This window comes from Carlito syrichta, unplaced genomic scaffold (genome assembly GCF_000164805.1).
Source record: "Carlito syrichta isolate Samal-C Ts95f unplaced genomic scaffold, Tarsius_syrichta-2.0.1 Scaffold312078, whole genome shotgun sequence".
Taxonomy (NCBI): Eukaryota; Metazoa; Chordata; class Mammalia; order Primates; family Tarsiidae; genus Carlito; species Carlito syrichta.
Window position 1 is genome coordinate 112,115 of NW_007256174.1, and position 17,931 is coordinate 130,045.

Here is a 17,931-nt window from a genome sequence, read left to right on the forward strand (position 1 = left end):
AGGGATGGTCACAGAGAAGTGGGCTTGGTAAAATGTATGCTGCTGGACAGCATTACCTGGACAAGACTATAACAGGTGAGTCCTTGCACACAGGAAAATGTCCCAGCCATTCACATGTGGCACTGGGACTGAAAAGCAACATGATGAACGAATGACCCACACCACTTCACTTAGAGCCCAGGGACCGTCTCTCAAATGGGCTCTTCCCTGCCATCCTCAACACCCAGCTCTTCCATCTGCTGTTTAGAGTTAAACTATAAGCAATAAAAAATAATAATAAAGAAGATCCTGGATTATCATAAGAGCAAACTGTTAAATCACCCTGACCTTCTTAAAAGGAAGATGCTGCGTCATCATAAAGTATCCTTATTACTTATGATAAACACTCTTAAAAGGGAAGAAAGGGTTTTGCGCAGTTGCTGGCTTGTGGGACCCAGAAACCAGAGGCTATGACGGACGTCAGTGACCATCTTAGAGAGGTACCAATTGTTTGGCTAAATGTCAAGTGGCAGGAATGCTCAGTGCAGATTCACTATTTGGAATAACCTAGAAGTTATGGTTTGTTAAACATGCCAATACGACTTCAAGAGGGTAACAAACAAAGGTTAGGAAGTCCACAGCAAAAGGACACTGTACTCTGAGAAGGGACATAAAGCTAAAGACTGGACTTGGAGCAGGCTGAAGAGAGAGACCAGAATGAGGTGATTATGGGACTTGAGGTCCCTGGCCTGTGGCTTCAACCAGGCGAGTCATTAACATAAGTAGGGCCTCTTCCACCACCCTTCTCCCACCTCTAGCCACCCTGCTGGCATCCACCAGCTCCTGCCCCAACCCCTACCTGGAACCCTGCCCTCATCTACCAACCTAGGCCCTACCTGGAACCCTACACCCACCTACCCTCCCAGGCTCTATTCAGGCACCATGGTATCCACAAAGCCCTCCCTGCTAAGCACCTGCCCTCACGTCAGGCCCAGGTTCACCAGGTTGCCCAGGACAACTCCTTGGTGCTCACACAGTGCTCCTTGGGCACTGACCACCACCCTAAAACTTTGGTTACTCTTGATTGGAACTGCCTGTTTAAGGCCTGCACTTTCCAGACCTCTTAACTAGTTCTGTTTATTCTTTTTTCCATTGCACCTCTACCGTACTAGTATAACTTACTTATGCATTATACGAGAGTATGGATTAGTTATTTACATTAAAGAGTAAGCTCCTCAACATATCACTCATCTGATTTGTTCACAGAAATATCCCATGTGCTGAGAACAGCAGCTGGCTGGTAGAAGCAGCTCAGGGAGTATTCATTGAATGAAAGAATAAATTATTTCCCTTGCTAGACTATCTGTCTCTTGAAAGCAGGAACTATCTTAACTTTGTAACCCAGTGAGATAGGCAGAATAATGTAGCCCTCTACCCCCAAATATGCCCATGTCCTAATATCTGGGGCCTGTGTGTATGTTACTGTACCCAGCAAAAGAGACTTTGCAGATGTGATTTCATTAAGGATCTGGTGATGAGGAGATTATCCCAGGTGACTAATCCTGAATTATCAGGGTATGGCCAAAATCCTCATGGAGTCAGAAAAGGCGATTTGACCCTGGGAGCAGAGACCAGAGTGATGAGATGTGAAAAGCACTGAACCTGCCTCTCTGAAGACGGAGGAAGGGAACCTTGGGTCAGGGAGTGCAGGTGACCTCTGGATGCTGGAAAACACAAGAAAGGAAACCTTTCCAGGAGTGTGGCTCTCCCAACACCTTGATTTTAGCACAGGAAAGCCCATTTCAGATTTCTCACCTCCAGAACTGTGAGATAACACATTTGTGTTGCATTAAGCCACTAATTTTGCGGTAAATTGTGAAGTGGCAATAGGAAACAAATCCATCTAGGGACTGAACGTGTCACGGCCACTTAGTGAATGCCTGCTGAATGAGTGGCTGCGAATCATAAATAAAGTGTTACTTTTAGTCCCTAAAGTAAAGTTTAACTCATAAGAACATCCATGAGTGATTTAAGCCATGAGCAATGGTGATGACTGATGCTGTTATTGTTTACTTAGGTTTTTCTTTTCCTTTCAATAAATAATTTTGACTCAGAGATGCTCTTGGTAGTATTTCCTGTGCTGATGGGTCTTAATCTACCTACTTAGGCAGTTTTATTAATCAAACAAATTTCTTTAGTGAGATTTAACAATAACAAAAGAAACCAATTTTTTTAAACAAAAATTGTTTGGTCTTAGAGAATACACACTCAGTTGTATTCAATTCTCATCTAGGTTCCCCTGCCAGACTGGAGAGGGGCACACAAGGATTCTTCTTCCCGAGAATTTTGAGACGCTCGATTCCCATGAATCTATTTTTAATGCTGACACTTGAGAAAAGAGAGAAGTGATGAGGAGTTACTGAGGACACATTTCTGCATCCAACAGAGAATTTAAATGGTCTAAATCATGGGCCAAATCTTTTCCACTTCTCTTTGAAGAGCAAGAAGAAAACAGTTTTTTCCAGTTCTCTGCTTTCCAACACTGTTAGGCCACCCGCCAGGCCAGTCATTACTTTCATCCCTGAAACCAAGTCCCCAAAAGACTTGGGGTTAATAATTTTCAATTTGCTGATGAATAATCATTGATATATAAGATTATTTTCAATTAACATTAAGAAATTATAAAAAAATAAAATTATAAACAATACATAACTCTCTGACTCTATGGGAAAGACATCGTGACGCTTTTAACCATCTACAAGCAATTCATGTACAACATAGTATTTGTTTTTGTCTCTGTGGAAGATATACATAAAAGAGAAAACTCTAAAAAAGATCTCAAAATTTTCTATCCAATAGTAATGTTAAACATTTGTTCTGCAATATACATCATGTACATTATGATGATAAGGCGTTCTTGCGCGTTTCTCTTCAGCACTGATTTACAGGATATAATTGGAGAACCAAAACCCCCAGCATAGCCAATTCTACTTCATAAAGATTTACTGAGCAACTACTCTGTGCAATGTCTTAGGTTAGAGCAAGAGGAAGTTCTAGACATCCAGTTGCTCCCCACACAGTGGAGAAGTGAGAACCTCCCTGCTTTCCAACAGATGCACCAAGGTTCACAAATCTGTGTCTTCAGCATACACACTAAGCAGATATAATTTTCTGACTGAAAAATTCTAAACCAGAGTTTAAAGAAGAAAAAAAATGGAAACCAATTCCTCTAATAAAAACAGCTATATTTCCATTTAAAACATAGGACAATTAAATTCAGCATCCTTTCACCTGGGAGAGACTGAAACGCTGTGATCCCTTTGCTGTAAGAGTGGGCATTTAATGTCAGTCTGTCCATTTATCATCTATCAACAGTTGCCATGTGAGAGGTGTGGAGCCAGGATACAAGATAATGAGTAGGGCATACATCTTCTTGGGGGACATTTCCAAACGCAGTTCCTCACAACTGTGTTCAACAGCGCCACTCTTAGTCCTGTGTTTGCAATAAGAAGGAAGATCCCCTAAAAGGTGTCATTGTTTTCTCCTCCTAGGAACACATTTAACTTGTTTACATTGGTTGTACCAGATGCTTATCTTGCCTTATCCCTTGTCATGCTGCCACTCTAATGCCTTGAAGCATATCTAAGCTGCATCCTGAACCCTGTGACCTGATACATCACTGCACTGCCTGCAATGCTCAATAAATCATGCTCCCGAGTAGCAGCAAATCAATCCAGTTCTTAGAAAGAAGACACAAACCCCAATCAGAAGCAACTTCCTGCACTCTCAAAAAGATTTCAAATGTAAGAAACATCCAAAGTCCTCCTGATACTGTCCCGATTCCATCCTTCCTAAAGTACCAGGTCCAGCACAGGACTCCACATGTCAAGATGCAAGGGAGGAGCTTCAGGAAAGATCTATAACACAATCTGAATACTGCAACCTTGTAAAATACCAAGAAAAGCTGAAAAGGTATATGAGTCTTTCTCAGCCAATGCAGAATACCAGGCTGCTGCAGACTGAAACAACCAACTGCCTACTGTCCAACTCTATCCAAGACCATCTTCAGAGAAACCACACTATAGAGGAGGGTTTTTAGGACACACAATCCAAACATTCATCAAGAAATGCTACATGTTGCCTATGGATCAAGAAATCCAGGGTTGAACCAGAATGTACTAATTCCCCCAGAGAACTACTTGGCCTTGATTTCATGCTTTGCATTATACCCTGGGCATACTTAGAGACAGGCATAGAGATAGCACTGGGATATCCTCTCCTGACTCAGATCACCAGGGGCACATTACTTGAGTGTCCCTATGTGACAGCCTCATTAAGAAAAATCTTGGCCGGGCTCGGTGGCTCAGCCTGTAATCCCGTGCTTTCGGAGGCCGAGGTGAGTGTATTGCCTGAGCCTGTGGGTTCGAGACCCGCCTGGGCAACTTGGCGAGACCTCATCTCTACAATAAATCAAAAAATTAGTTGGGCGTGGTAGTGCGTGCCTGTAGCTCCAGCTACTTGGAAGGCTGAGTGGAAGGATGGCCGGAGCCCAGCGGGTTGAGGCTGCAGTGGCCAGGAGCGTGCCACTGCACTCCAGTCTGAGTGACAGAGTGAGACTTCAACTCAAAAAAAAAATAAAGAAAAGAAAAATCTTTATTAGTGCCAAGAAAAGAAAAGCTTAACCCGCTTCCTAAGTTAATTGTTTAATGTTTCCTTCTTGTTTTCTGTTATAAAATTCAGTAACAAATTCAGTCAAATTCAGGTAACTCTAATATATACCTCTTTCAGGTCTCTCCTCCAATAATCCTTTATAAAATAGTCCCCAACCCCTACTCCTCAGCCCCTTCTTCCCCCCTTTTCTTGTTAAGCTTTTTTCCATGGCTCTTGTTCACCATTTGACATCCTTTCTGCTGTCCTGATTTATTAGCACTTTATCCTTTTACCTACTAGAAAGTAACCACCATGATGGCAGACGTTGTTTCTCCCCTAGAACCCCAGCAACCAGAACTCTGCCTGACAACAGCAGGCACTCAATAAATACTGAACGAATCAACAGAACTCTATGGTCTACATTTCAAATTTCTCCATGAACTTGAACTGTGGTTCTAAATTATATCTGTCCCCTGGTTCTGATGCATTTACTGCTTTTGCTTTCTGTTTTTAAAGTATTTGTGTGAACCAGCTTAAATCTTTTGTAAAATGAGGCAGGAGACAGCAGATAGAGAGATAGGTATAAAGAGATAAAAAGGATGATCTAATTATCAGCACACTGCACTTTAACAGATGGTGAAGTCTCTACTGAGGATAGAGGAGGAAATGAGACAAGCAGAATAACTAATAATTAAGCAGAGTAACCTTTTTTCCAAAACGGATTCTCCTTCCTATCATAGCAGTATCCTGTGCTGCTCTTATCTGGTGATGTTTGCTGTTTAAGAAGAACAGTCCACTGGGAGATCCTCTTGGCTTCTCAACCCTCACGGGTCTCCCTAGTTCTACCTACTGGTGAAGGTTTAGACACTGAGGGCTGTTTTCATCATAAACACATTCAAATGGTCCACATCATGCTCATTTTCACTCTGGGATTCTTTGAAAGAAACAATACAGATTTTCCAGAATTTATTATTATTTTTTTTAAATACACTATGCCTCCCTGCCCCCCAAACACATCCCCATGTACAGAACTTTTGAAGAGGCAATCCCATGATGATCAGAGGTAGAATAAGAAAATGCATGAGACTGGCTGATTTCATTCCAGATCTCTCCTCGGTAAGTTAAAGACGTGAAAACACAGGGTGAGGGGAGAGGAAAGGGGGTGAGGGACACGAGAGGCTGAAAACTTATGAGAGGAGGGTCCTTACCTGTTTGACCACAGTCACTGTCCCCGGTGCCATGGCAACCACCGAGGCAAGGGCAGTGGCATCATGGGTCTCAGTGCCCAGCTCAATGATCTGCTGCAGGATGTTTACAGCTGTGGGGTCTAGTCGGTCACCTTACAAGGAAGAAGCAAACAGGACGCCATTTAGGTCACTGCACTAAAGGACACCAAATGCAAAAATGGCCCCTCTGGTCTCTCAGGTGACACTGCTCCAGAGGATGCACAGGTTCTCCATACTCACTCATTTTGATAACAACACTAATTTGTATGGCACCTTATAGCTTACAAAGCATTTTCTATAAGAATATCTCAAAACCTTCAGCAACCCTGTGAAGAGAGGACATTGTGATATTACTCCCCATTTTGTAAATTTGTCATTTGGGCCACTGGATCAATCATATCACACAGCCAGAACTCAAGCCCAGGGGCTCTGAATCCAAACATGGGGACAAAAGACTGCCCTGAAAGCACAATTCCCAAGGAGAGCCAGCTTGTTCAACTGCAGAGTCAATTTCCCTTGGGCATGAGGGAGGAAGGTCAAGGAACACATGCCAAGCAAATCCCACAGATTAAAGGCAAAACATCTAAGGGTGTCTCAATTGTCCAAACAGTGGGTTTTAGAATCCCAAACCAACTTAAGCTTGGGGTTCTATTTTTAATCATCTCAAAAGACTGGAATCCGTATCATCAGGGCAGCATTGAGTATCCCCTGCCTGTTCTCACCATCTGCTTGACCATCTGTAACCCTCCTGAACACACCCTGACCCTGATCATTAATTTACTAAAAGGGAAATTACTGCTTGATCTCTCCATTAGCATAATTTTATGAAGTCATTGCCAGCGACTGCATCCTCTTGGGTAGTTTTTTGCGGGCCGTGTTCCAATGTGGGTCAATCAATAGATCAGAGAAGAACTCGATGTATTCCATGCAGAGGGTAGGACACTGCCTGTGACTGAGGAAATGACCTGCATACAGGCACAACGAACTCCTCCTCCCCATACCCTCCCCACACATGCCCGTCGGGGGAGGTGCTGTAAATATGCCTTGTAGCCAATCACTCCGAACACCCAAGGATGAAAGCATTTACCTACACAACGCACTGAGGTAAGGTTCTAATTCCTAATGCATTTACTCTCTTGATAACCATTTACCAAACCCTATCGGCCAGGAATCCCAGTCCTGGTGGGACTACAAAGACCTAACACGCTCTTCCCCTTTCTCCTTCTGGGGCTCACAGGCAAACCATTACAGCACCTGGCAGGTCCCACACCAGGAGGGCAATTAGGGGAACAGTTCAGAGGAGTCAGGTGGGTTCTCAGTGGTGCCACACAGTCTGAATACTACAGATGAAGATGAGTTGGGCAGAAAAAAATACTATGAGGGAGAAGGGAGCAGGCCACCTCCCAGGAAGCCTCCCAGAAGTGTATGTCCATGGTGCAAACTGCAGACATGGCTGAGGGCAGCACAGCGCAGGGGTAGGGGAAAGAGACAGAGATGGCAGTGCTGGCAGACAGAAGCCAGAGCAGGCGGGGCTGGTTTGTTGAGCTGCAAAGTTTGAATTATATTCTAGGAGTCAGGAAGAGACATTGGAGGGCCTTTGGAAAGAGTGAGTGAGAGACAGAGATAGACACACACACACACACACACACACACACACACACACACAGAGAGAGAGAGAGAGAGAGGGAATTCATAAAGGGTGAAGACAAACAGGCTGCATCTTGCAGGTCCTGAGCAATCACTAACATCCCTGAACATTAAGGAAGGAAACGAAACTCAATTTCTGACAGGGCCTTAGTGCTGAGAACCACAGTTAACAGTCTGGGTCTCGACTCTCCCCCTTCCCCCCCCCCATCGAAGTGGAGGCATAGCCTCCCAAAATCCCTCCAGCTCAGCAGGCAGTGAACCAGCCCTGCCCATTAATCTTCCCTAAACTGACGGGCCCACAGGAGTTTTCTGTGCAGTTTTCTCACAATCTAGGGTTCGGGGATTTAAGAATTGGGCAAAAATGCTCTTTTCCTAACTCCTGTTTCCTGTCACCACTTCACCTAATGCTTCCGTTTAACCCCACCTGCTTGGCCTCTGCCCCCCAAATACATACAGGGCTGTGGTATAAAACATTAGCCTGTTTTCTGTTCATGCTTTGAAAAGAGTATCAAAAAAATTTCTTTTCTAGAGGAAGGGGTGGAGAGACTGAAAATCACCTGTCAGGTACAATGTGCACAGGTGAGGATGGTGGGGACACTTAAAGCCCAGACTTCTTCACCGCTACGCAATGCAATCATGTAACCAAAAGCTATGTGTACCCCCTAAAGCTATTGAATTAAAAAAGAAAAGGCAGATTTTAAAAAATGATTAGCATCCAAGGGGAATTGTGGAATACTATGCAGCTGTTAAAAAAATTAGGTAGGCTGTTATGTGGTGGTATGATGAAGTTAAACAAAAGCTTGGTAAGTGTGGTGTGTCCATATGGTATAACCACATTTTTAAAAACGTGCATATATGCATAAATGATGTCAGAAAAAAGTCACAGAGAACTGTTAACAGTGGTTTGCTGTAAATGTGAATTAGACTTGTCATTTTAACAACAGAAAAACTTGTTTTCTAAGCATAATGCCTCAATTGTCACTAGGCTGACACAGTGGTTTGCTTTTATTAAATTGATCTAACATTTGAAAATTGACATATGATGTAAAAATCCTGACTGGGTCTTTTGGGAAGAACTGGAGGAGTGAATGGGCTTCACTTTGAGGTGATGCCCCAGCAGGCCAGAGTCTCGGTCACTCTTCGCTGTCCTAAGTTCATGCCACCCGCTGCCTCTGCCTGCCTGGCTGATAGAGACCTTGAAATAAGCCCGTAGAGGAGATGACCATGAGAAGGTGTGGAATGGAATGATGCCCTGACCTGGATTCTGGGACTAGCTCCAACACCCCAAAGTCAGTGACCCTCAGCCATCACTTACAGTGAAAGCGACCCTCTGCATCTGTAAAGGCAGAATAGTAAGACCTGCTTCTCTCACAAGGTTGTTCAGAGAATTAAGTGTGATAAGATGTGGGGAAATCTTGCAACCTTGTTATAAAGCCCCATCTCTGCTGTGGCTCTATTCCAGAACATTTCTAGAGGCAGAGAGCTCCAGGGCCTGACAATAAAATTGTTCCTGCAGTCTGCAGGCTGGGTCAGGGATTCTGAAGCAGATTAACTGATGGGCATCATACATTTGAAAATGCATTCATTCTGCATGTCTAGCAAATACCAGTTCTGAGGTGTCAAGAGAAGCCCGGGCATGCCCCCTCACCGCTCTCGGAGGTGTATCTCAGGTCCTGGAGCGCGGCCACAGCTGCCTGTGTCCCTTGAACGTCTTCTTCGGCCTCTGTGATATGGAGATACTGGGTGGAGGGTTCCTCAGGAGCTTCTGTTGCTGTCTAAAAATAAACACAATATCTAAGTGACCTTCTAAAAGATCGACTATAGCCCAGAAGTTCCAGGATAATGTATGAAGACAAAACAAATACATACAAGAAAGCAATGCTTTGTAGCACCTCCTATCATTCCTGAGAAACCAGCACGTCCCAAAGAGGAAACTTCTCTTTGCAGAGACCAACACATCTTAAAACCAGCTTCTAGGAAAAGCTCCCACACTTTTGCGATAGGGAAAAGAGTATGCTTTTTCATAATTAGAGAATTGGTGATCTCAGGTATTCTTGTACAGGGGGGAATCTTCCCTAAAACAAAATTTACTTATAAAACATTGTATATTTCCAGCCACCTTCAGAGTACTCTTCATTTGTCACAATACACCTATCGAGATGCTTCTTCCACTGTTCAAAACAGTTTCTGAACTCTTCAATTTTGATGCCTGTGAGTGCTTCTGCCATTTTTTTTTCCCCTCCTCTTCCACATTAGCAAAATGTTTCCCTTTGAGGACTTTGTTCACCCGAGGAAACAAAAAAAAGGGCAAGATTAGGTGAATAGGAAGGGTGGGGCCCAAGAGTCGCACCGTTTTTGGTCCCCAACTGCTGAACGTTCAGCACAGTGTGGGCAGGTACACTCATAAATCACCCATCGTGAAATGGGCAAAACACTTTGAAAGAATCTCAAAAAAGAAAAAAATTAATGGAAGCCAAATACAGCCTTTCTTGGCAACACTAGTTGGTACACTGATGCTGATAGGTTCCTAGAACATTTACCTAGGTGGGGAAGCCTGCACCACAAGGGGCCCACCCTCCGAAAGATAATTCTGGGTTTTTTGGGGTCCCTCCGCGTATATGCTCTTCTAATGGCCCCCGGCTCCTCCCACTGCTACCAACACTGCCTCTAATCTGCTCTTACTCTGGTGCATGTGGCTGACGGAGGAATGGACTCAGTAACAGGGCAGCTGATGGTGAAAGGAGTAAAGCAGGGTGATTACCCAGCACATGAAAAGTCCTAGAACAGAGTAAGAGGTCAACAATCTTAGCTATTCATGTCATTCTTATTTTTTACACAAGATACAAGAAACAAAACCAACTGCAATAAATATATCTGAACTAAATCAGGACTTGTGAGGGTAGAAAGAGTTAAAATAACATGTACAGGTAGGTGCCTTGTACCTCAAGGAAAGAAGAGGTGCAGCAGAATTTTCACAGAACTGGATATGAACAACTCTCTCTCTCGAGGGGATGGGGAATTCAAGCAAAACTATATGGCAGGATGCATGGAGAACAAATCAAGAAGAACAAAAAGAAGGGCATCAGACAAAATTGATAGGAGTCGAGTTATGTTCTCGAAGCACTTAATCAGTAACTGACACAAAGTTTCCGAATAGCGTATAATTATTCTTTTCTAGCGAACTGGCCAAGTTTGTTTAGGTGTGTCCGAGTGACATATAGTAGACATCCCATAAATATCATGAATGTATAAATGATCAAAAAAATTTTCTTTTGAGTACCATTAAGCGATGTATTAGTCAACACTGGATTCAAGCAATGCTTTAGCCTGAGAAAAAACAAGAGGCGCACTAAATGGCTCCTCCTCATTCCAGGGACACTGATTGATCACTGTCAGGAAGGACGGTGCTCTTTGCGAGGCACTCCAGGGAGCCAGGACACACAGGCTGCTGGGAAAGGCAGCTTGCTACTTGCCCGGTGACCACGATGGGCCCAGTTTGCTGGCTGCACCACGGTGTCACATATGGAGTCAAGTGCCTGGCTTTGTGTCAACTATTTTTGTTGAGTTTATAGCTCTGCGTAAGATGCTAAATGGAATCTGCTGGAAGTGAGGTCTTTAGAGGAGAGAGGCATTGCTGCATGCTTTTATAAAAGCGTTAACTGATCAAGACAGCTGTGAGTTTTATATCAGGAACTGATACATCACAATGTCTATTTTGTAAACAAAGAGAGAATTCTTGAAGTATGAACTTGAACCCCAGACCATTAATGGCTTTAGCATAGATGAAGATGTGAAGCTGATGACACCACTGTCAACATCAACAATAATCACAGCAGCTGCCATTTTCTGAGTGCTTCCTGGGGACTAGATGGAGACCTTAGCACTTTGCACATCATTGCTCTCAATTCTATTGCCCTTTCAGGTATTATTGGCCTACTATATGGATGAGAACACTGAGGCCACAGAGGTTAAACAATGGCTCAAGGCCAAGCAATTTATAGGTAACAGAGACAGGATTCAAAGTGAAGCCTGTCAGTAAGCTCCTACTTTTTTTTTTTTTTTTTTTGAGTTAGAGTCTCACTCTGTCGCCCAGACTAGAGTGCAGTGGCCGCTCCCAGCCACCGCAGCCTTGACCTGCTGGGCTCCGGCGATCCTTCCTCCTCAGCCTTCTGAGTAGCCGGAATTACAGGTGCGTGCTACCATGCCCGGCTGATTTTTTTGATTTACTGTAGAGATGAGATCTCGCCAGGTTGCCTGGGTGGGTCTCGAAGCCGCGGGCTCAGGCAGTTCACTCACCTCAGCCTCCTAAAGGCATGGGATTACAGGCTGAGCCACCGAGCCTGGTGCTCCTACTTTTTAAAAACATTTTTTGATTTATTGTAGAGATGAGGTCTTGCCAAGTTGCCCAGGCGGGTCTTGAACCCGTGGGCTCAGGCAATCCACTCACCTCAGCCTCTCAAAGGCGCGGGATTACAGGCTGAAGCACCGAGCCTGGCTTACAATAAATCAAAAATTAGCCGGGCGTGGTAGCATGCGCCTGTAGTTCCAGCTACTTGGAAGGCTGAGGCGGAAGGATCGCCGGAGCGCAGCAGGTCGAGGCTGAGTTGGTCGCTTGAAGCGGCCACTGCACTCCAGTCTGGGTGATAGAGTGAGACTCCAACTCAAAAATAATAATAATAATAATAATAAATAAATAAATTAAATAAAATAAAAACATTTTTAATGAAAAAATTTCAAATACACAAAAGTAGAGAGACTAGTATAACAAACTTCCATGTACCCATCACCCAATTTCAACAATTATCAACTCACAGCCAGCCTTTCTCACCCATATATCCACTCACTCCATGTCCTGCCCTTGGATTATTTTCAAGTAAATCCAGAAATTATCATTTCCTCTATAAAGATTTCAGAATGTATCTCTAGAAAATAAAACTCTTCCAGAACACAACTATAATGACGCTGTCATACTCAAAAACTTAACAATAAATCCTTAATATCATCAACTATCAAGGCAAGGTTCAAATATTCCCAGTTATCTTCTTTCTAAAGTTTGTTCAAATCAAATCTAAACGAGGTTCACACATTAGAACTGATTGATATGTCTCATAAAACATTTAAACACTATACGCTCTTCCTCCATTCTGTCTCCCTCCCCTCACCTTGCAGATTATTTTTTGAAAAAAAGCAGGCTATTTGCCTTATGGAGTTTGCAACAATCTGAATTTTGCTGATTGCATCACCATGGAATTGATTAACATGTTCCTCTATCCACTGTATTTTCTGCAAATTGGTTGTGGGATAGCAATACAAACGCTTAATCAGATTCAAGTTCCCTTTTTTGGCAAGAATGTTTCATGAGTTATATTGTGCACTTCCTTCAGGAGCACACATTGCCGGGCTGTTTCTTTTTTGCAATGTTAGTGGTAACTGATGGTTACTGCTAGATCTGCAACATCATTAGAAGGTCACAAAATGGTAATATTCTAATTTTTCACGTGTTAGCCAAAATATTTCTAAAGAAAAAACTTCCCCTCATCAAATGTTTGGTTATGTTTCCATAGGGTGTTTTTAGGCAACAGAGACAGGATTCAAAGTGAAACCTCTCAGACTCTAAGTTTTTACTTTTAAGAAAATATTTTTATAAAAAATTAGAATAATTGCGTGACCTTAACTTATTAGTTTTTAAAATATAAAGAGTTGATTTTCTAGCATCCTACAGAGGTTAGTTTTCTCCAAATATCATTACAAACTCATGGGATTAAACATATCTTATGTGTTTCACTGTGATTATTAAATACTAACAACAGCTTCAGAATGACAATATCAACTCTACTGCCAACAACAAAATAACTGAAAACTGCAAGTTCTGCAGTTCCTTTGCCCTTTGCTTATATTCCATTAGGGAGGAACAAGCACATAACTGTTTTGAAGTCTCTTGAAACTGTTCTTTTCTGTGTAGTTATGCCACTGACTTGATATAAAGTTAGAATCATTTCTTTCATTTTACTCTCAACGTCTAAGACTTGGTTTTTTAAGTTTAATTTTGTTTTGATTATCAAAAAAGTTTTCATGACATCAGGATCATATCTACACAGCCATAGCAGAAAATGTTGACAGAAAGTCAGCTTCTTTCCTGTCGCTTGCATCTTGTTCTCTGCCTCCCTTCCCTACATATCATGCCCCCATTTAAAAAAACACTATAACTAGTTTAAAATAATTTTAGACTTATACTATAGTTGCAAAGATAGTACAAACTCCCTACAAAGAGTTCCCGTAGACCTTCACTCAATCTCCCCTAATGTTAACAGGTTATATAAGCATGGCAAAATTATCAAAACCAAGGAATTAACATTGGTGCAATACTATTACTTAATCGACGGGCTTTATCCAGGTCCCTCCAGTTGTGACATCAGTGTTATTTTTCTGTTCTAGGATCCAATCCTGCATTTAGTCATTACGTCTCTGTTGTCTCCTCCAGGCTGTGACAACTCTTCAATCTTTGTCTTTCGTGACCTTGACACTCTTGAGAAGAACAGGTCAGGTATTGGACCACACAAACCATTTGGATTTATCTGGTGGTTTCTCAGATTAGACTGAGATTGAGGGTTTTTGTGAAGAATACACTTCTCAGCTCCTCATAGCGTATCAGGTAACACGTGACATCAGTGTGTTTTATTACTGATGACGCCAACTTCTATCTCTTGGTTAAGATAGTGCCTCTACTGTAAAGTTCCTACATTTCCCTTTGTAATTAACAAATATTTGGAAGGAACTATTTAGACTTTATGCAAATATCCTGTTTCTCCTTAAACTTTGGCCTGCTAATTTTAGCTCTCATCAATGGATCTCACCTGCTGAGATGAGTCCTATGATGTTCTAATGGTGATTTTCTACTTCCCTTACTCCTTCTACATTAATTAATTGGAATTCTTTTAGAGGGAAGAGTAGTCCCTTGTCCCTCATTTATTTATTCAATCATTTGTTTATATCAGTATGAACGCGTGGGTATTTATTTTATACATTGAGTTATAATCCAATACTATCATTATTTATTTTGATACTCAAATTCTTTCAGCTTTGTCCATTGAGAACGCTATCAGGTTGTCTGCTGTGTTCTTTTGACATACATGTTCCCATCTTTATTTTACTGATTGACCGACTGAGCATTGTCATTACTTTTGAGCACACAAGATGTTCCAGGATCATCTTGTATATTTTCTTCCTCAGCCCTGGAATCAATCACTTTTCAGGTTCCTTATATTAGAGAATGCTATTATGAACCACAATGTGGGCACTAGGTATGCTCATGCGACTGGGGTGTTACTGCTTCTAGGTCCTCTCAGCACAAAAAGCTAGGAAATTAATGTAAGTATGCTAACCACCTATAGCATGTATAGATTTATAGCTATCTCTCTCTCTCTCTCCCTGTATAGATCTAGTCAGATGTATCACAATGAAACCATATACACATGTACATATGCACACGCACATCATGATATACAAAGAACAAGAATTAATTGTGATATCTCTGACCTCTGGCTCCAATTCGATGCTACAGGGCTCCTCCTAGCTGTTCCCCTGTCCTTATTTGTAACTTCCTTCCCCAATGATAAAAACCTGGCTCCCATTTCCTATATCATATTTACTTATTTGTTCAATCATAATACACACTTGAAGTGGTTTCAGGATTATTAACTCATACTACTGTGAGAAGCACATTTACTAACTAGATCAAAGCTCTTCTCTAGAGCTTTGTCTTTGGCATTAGAGTGTCTGGTCAACACACTATGTTCTGAAGTCACTAGTTCAGCTCCTTTCTTCTCCACCCCCTTTGTGTGATGTCATTCCTCTGCAACACAGTTCATTAAAGATTTGCTGCATCCGCCCATTTTAAAAGTTTTTTTATTTATCCTTTGACTTTTTGAAAATATAAACAAAAATGCACACACTTTTCTTCACCTCCCTTTTTTGACTGAACAGTATACCCTGGAGACCAGGCCACAGAACTACACAAGGATATTCCTTCTTCCTTCCTCAGCTGAGTAGATGTGCCATAATGCATTCCTCCCATCTCTCTGGTTGTTGGACACTGAGATGTTTCTAGTCACGTGCTCTTATCAAGAGTGCTGCAATGAATAGACTTGTGCAGACATTTTTTCTCATTTTTGCCAGTATAATTTGGGGATAGCTTCCTAACACTTGGATTGCTTAATAAACAGATAAAGAAACGCATATATAATTTTACTACACGTTGCTACTCCCCTCATAGGGTTGGACCATTTTACATCCCCACCAGCAATGTATGAAAGTGGATTCCCCCATGGCCTCTGCAACAGTGATGACATCAAACTTTGTATTACACCATGGAATACTATGCAGCCATAAAAAAGAACAAAATCGCATCCTTTGCAGCAAAATGGATGCAGCTACAGACCATCATTCTAAGTGAATTATCACAGAAACAGAAAATTGAATACTGCATGATCTTACTTATAAGTTGGAGCTAAACACTGCAAACACAGGGGCATGAAGATGGAACAACAGACACTGGGGACTCCTAAAGTGGGGAGAAAGGAAGATAGGTAAGGGTTGGAAAATTACCCATTGGGTACTCCACCCAACATCTAGGTGACGGGATCAATAAAAACTCAAACCATCATGTCATACACCTGTGTAATAAACCTGCACCTATACTCTGTGAATCTAAAATAAAATAATTTTTTTTTAAATTTTGAATTCCTTCTAATCTAATGGGTAAGAAATTCTATTTCTGGTTTTAATTAATGTTTTAAAATTATGTGTGATGCTGATTATGTTTTCAGATATTCAACATTTTTACGTTTCTTTTTCTCTGAACCTTTCTTCTCTCTTGTTCATTCTTCTGTTTGGTTGTTGGTCTTTCTCAGCACTATATTTAGAGGCCTTTTACAGAATAAATATGCTAATTATTTTTCTGTGATGTGACTGGAAATATTTATCATATATATATTTTTACTCATGTATAAGTTCTTTTCCATAAGACTTTTCATAAATTTTCAGGCAATTTTTCAACCTCTTCTCTTAAATCTAGATTTTGAATTATAGTTAGGGCAGTTCTCTGCACTCTCAGTTTATAAATAAATTCATTCATGTTTTCTTCTAGCATTCATAAAATATTCCTGTTTTTACATTTAAATTTCTGGTCCTTTCGAAATTTGTCTCATATAAGTTATGAAATACAGACCCAATTTTCTCTTTTCTGGTTACTTAGTTATCCTTTGTCACTTATTTAAAAAGCCCTTCTTTCTCCCACCAATTTGAAGTGCCACCTTTATCATATGCAAATTTTCATATGTCATCAGGTCTATTCTCAATTTTTATTCCGTTCCATTAGACCATTTATTCATGCACAACAAACGTGTCTTAGTCATAGAGGTTTTACAATGTGTTTTACTATCTGATGGATTCTCCTCTCTCTGCTGTTTTCCTGAAGGTTTTCCTAGCTATTTGAACTTGTCTTTCCAAATGAACTTTAGAAATCAACTGGATTAATTCCAGAAAAAAATCTAATGGCATTTTTATTTTGATCATATTAACATTGATAAATTATTGTATAAATAGTTTCAGAAATAGTAACATCATTGTGATGGTCATTATTTCCATCCATTTGTTCAACTCTAAGTTTGCGTCTCTTTCAGGAGTGTTTTCTAGTTTTCCATATTTACATTTTGGACATAAACTCTTATAAGGTTTATGCTTAGACTTATCTAGTTTTTGTTACCTATAATAAATGAGGTTTTTCCTTCCATTTTAATTGATTTTATATATGCACATAGGTACCTACCTATATTTATGCTATATATACACACACATGTATACACGTACTGATGTGTATGTGTCTGTATATATATTTGCTACTGAGTGTTGTATGTTGACCTTTGAATCTGCTGTTTATTGTTTGTTTTAGTTTTTCATTCATTCTTTTGGATTTTCCAAAAATACCTTCCTATCGTGTGCAAGTAGAGATGCTTTTCCTTCTTCCCTTCCAGTTCTATGCCTTTGTCTGCTTTGCCTAATCTAACCACACTGGCTGATGCCCCCACAAATTATTAAAGAGCAGAAGAAATACTGAGCATTCTTGTCTTGCTTCTTCCACTTTAGTGGAAACTCTCAGTGTTTCCCAGTGAAGTAAGATTCTGGTGTTTGGGCTAACACATATATTTTTTTCATCTTATGAATGTATCCATCAAAATCTACTTTGTTGATTGATTTTAATCAGTAAATATTAAATTTTGCCAAATACCTTTTCTGCATCTATAAAGATGATCGCTTCATTTCTCTTTCTAGGTCTCTTCTAATGATGGATTATGTTAACAAATTACTTCCTACTGAACCTACCTTTCCCTTGTATTCCAGCATAATCCCTACATCATCATGACGCATTTTT

The 17,931-nt window shown here is 41.1% G+C and overlaps 1 protein-coding gene across 2 annotated transcripts in view; it reads right to left on the minus strand.

The window, feature by feature from the left end:
- ZFAT (zinc finger and AT-hook domain containing) overlaps positions 1–17,931 on the minus strand; it is a 224,148-nt gene that overhangs the window by 26,771 nt on the left and 179,446 nt on the right. For both annotated transcript variants that reach the window (XM_008069520.1, XM_008069521.2), the window contains 2 exons: positions 9,151–9,277; positions 5,838–5,968 (listed from right to left, as the gene is read on the minus strand). In XM_008069520.1, the coding sequence (XP_008067711.1) occupies positions 5,838–5,968; positions 9,151–9,277 (258 nt within the window). The remainder of the gene's footprint in view (positions 1–5,837; positions 5,969–9,150; positions 9,278–17,931) is intronic.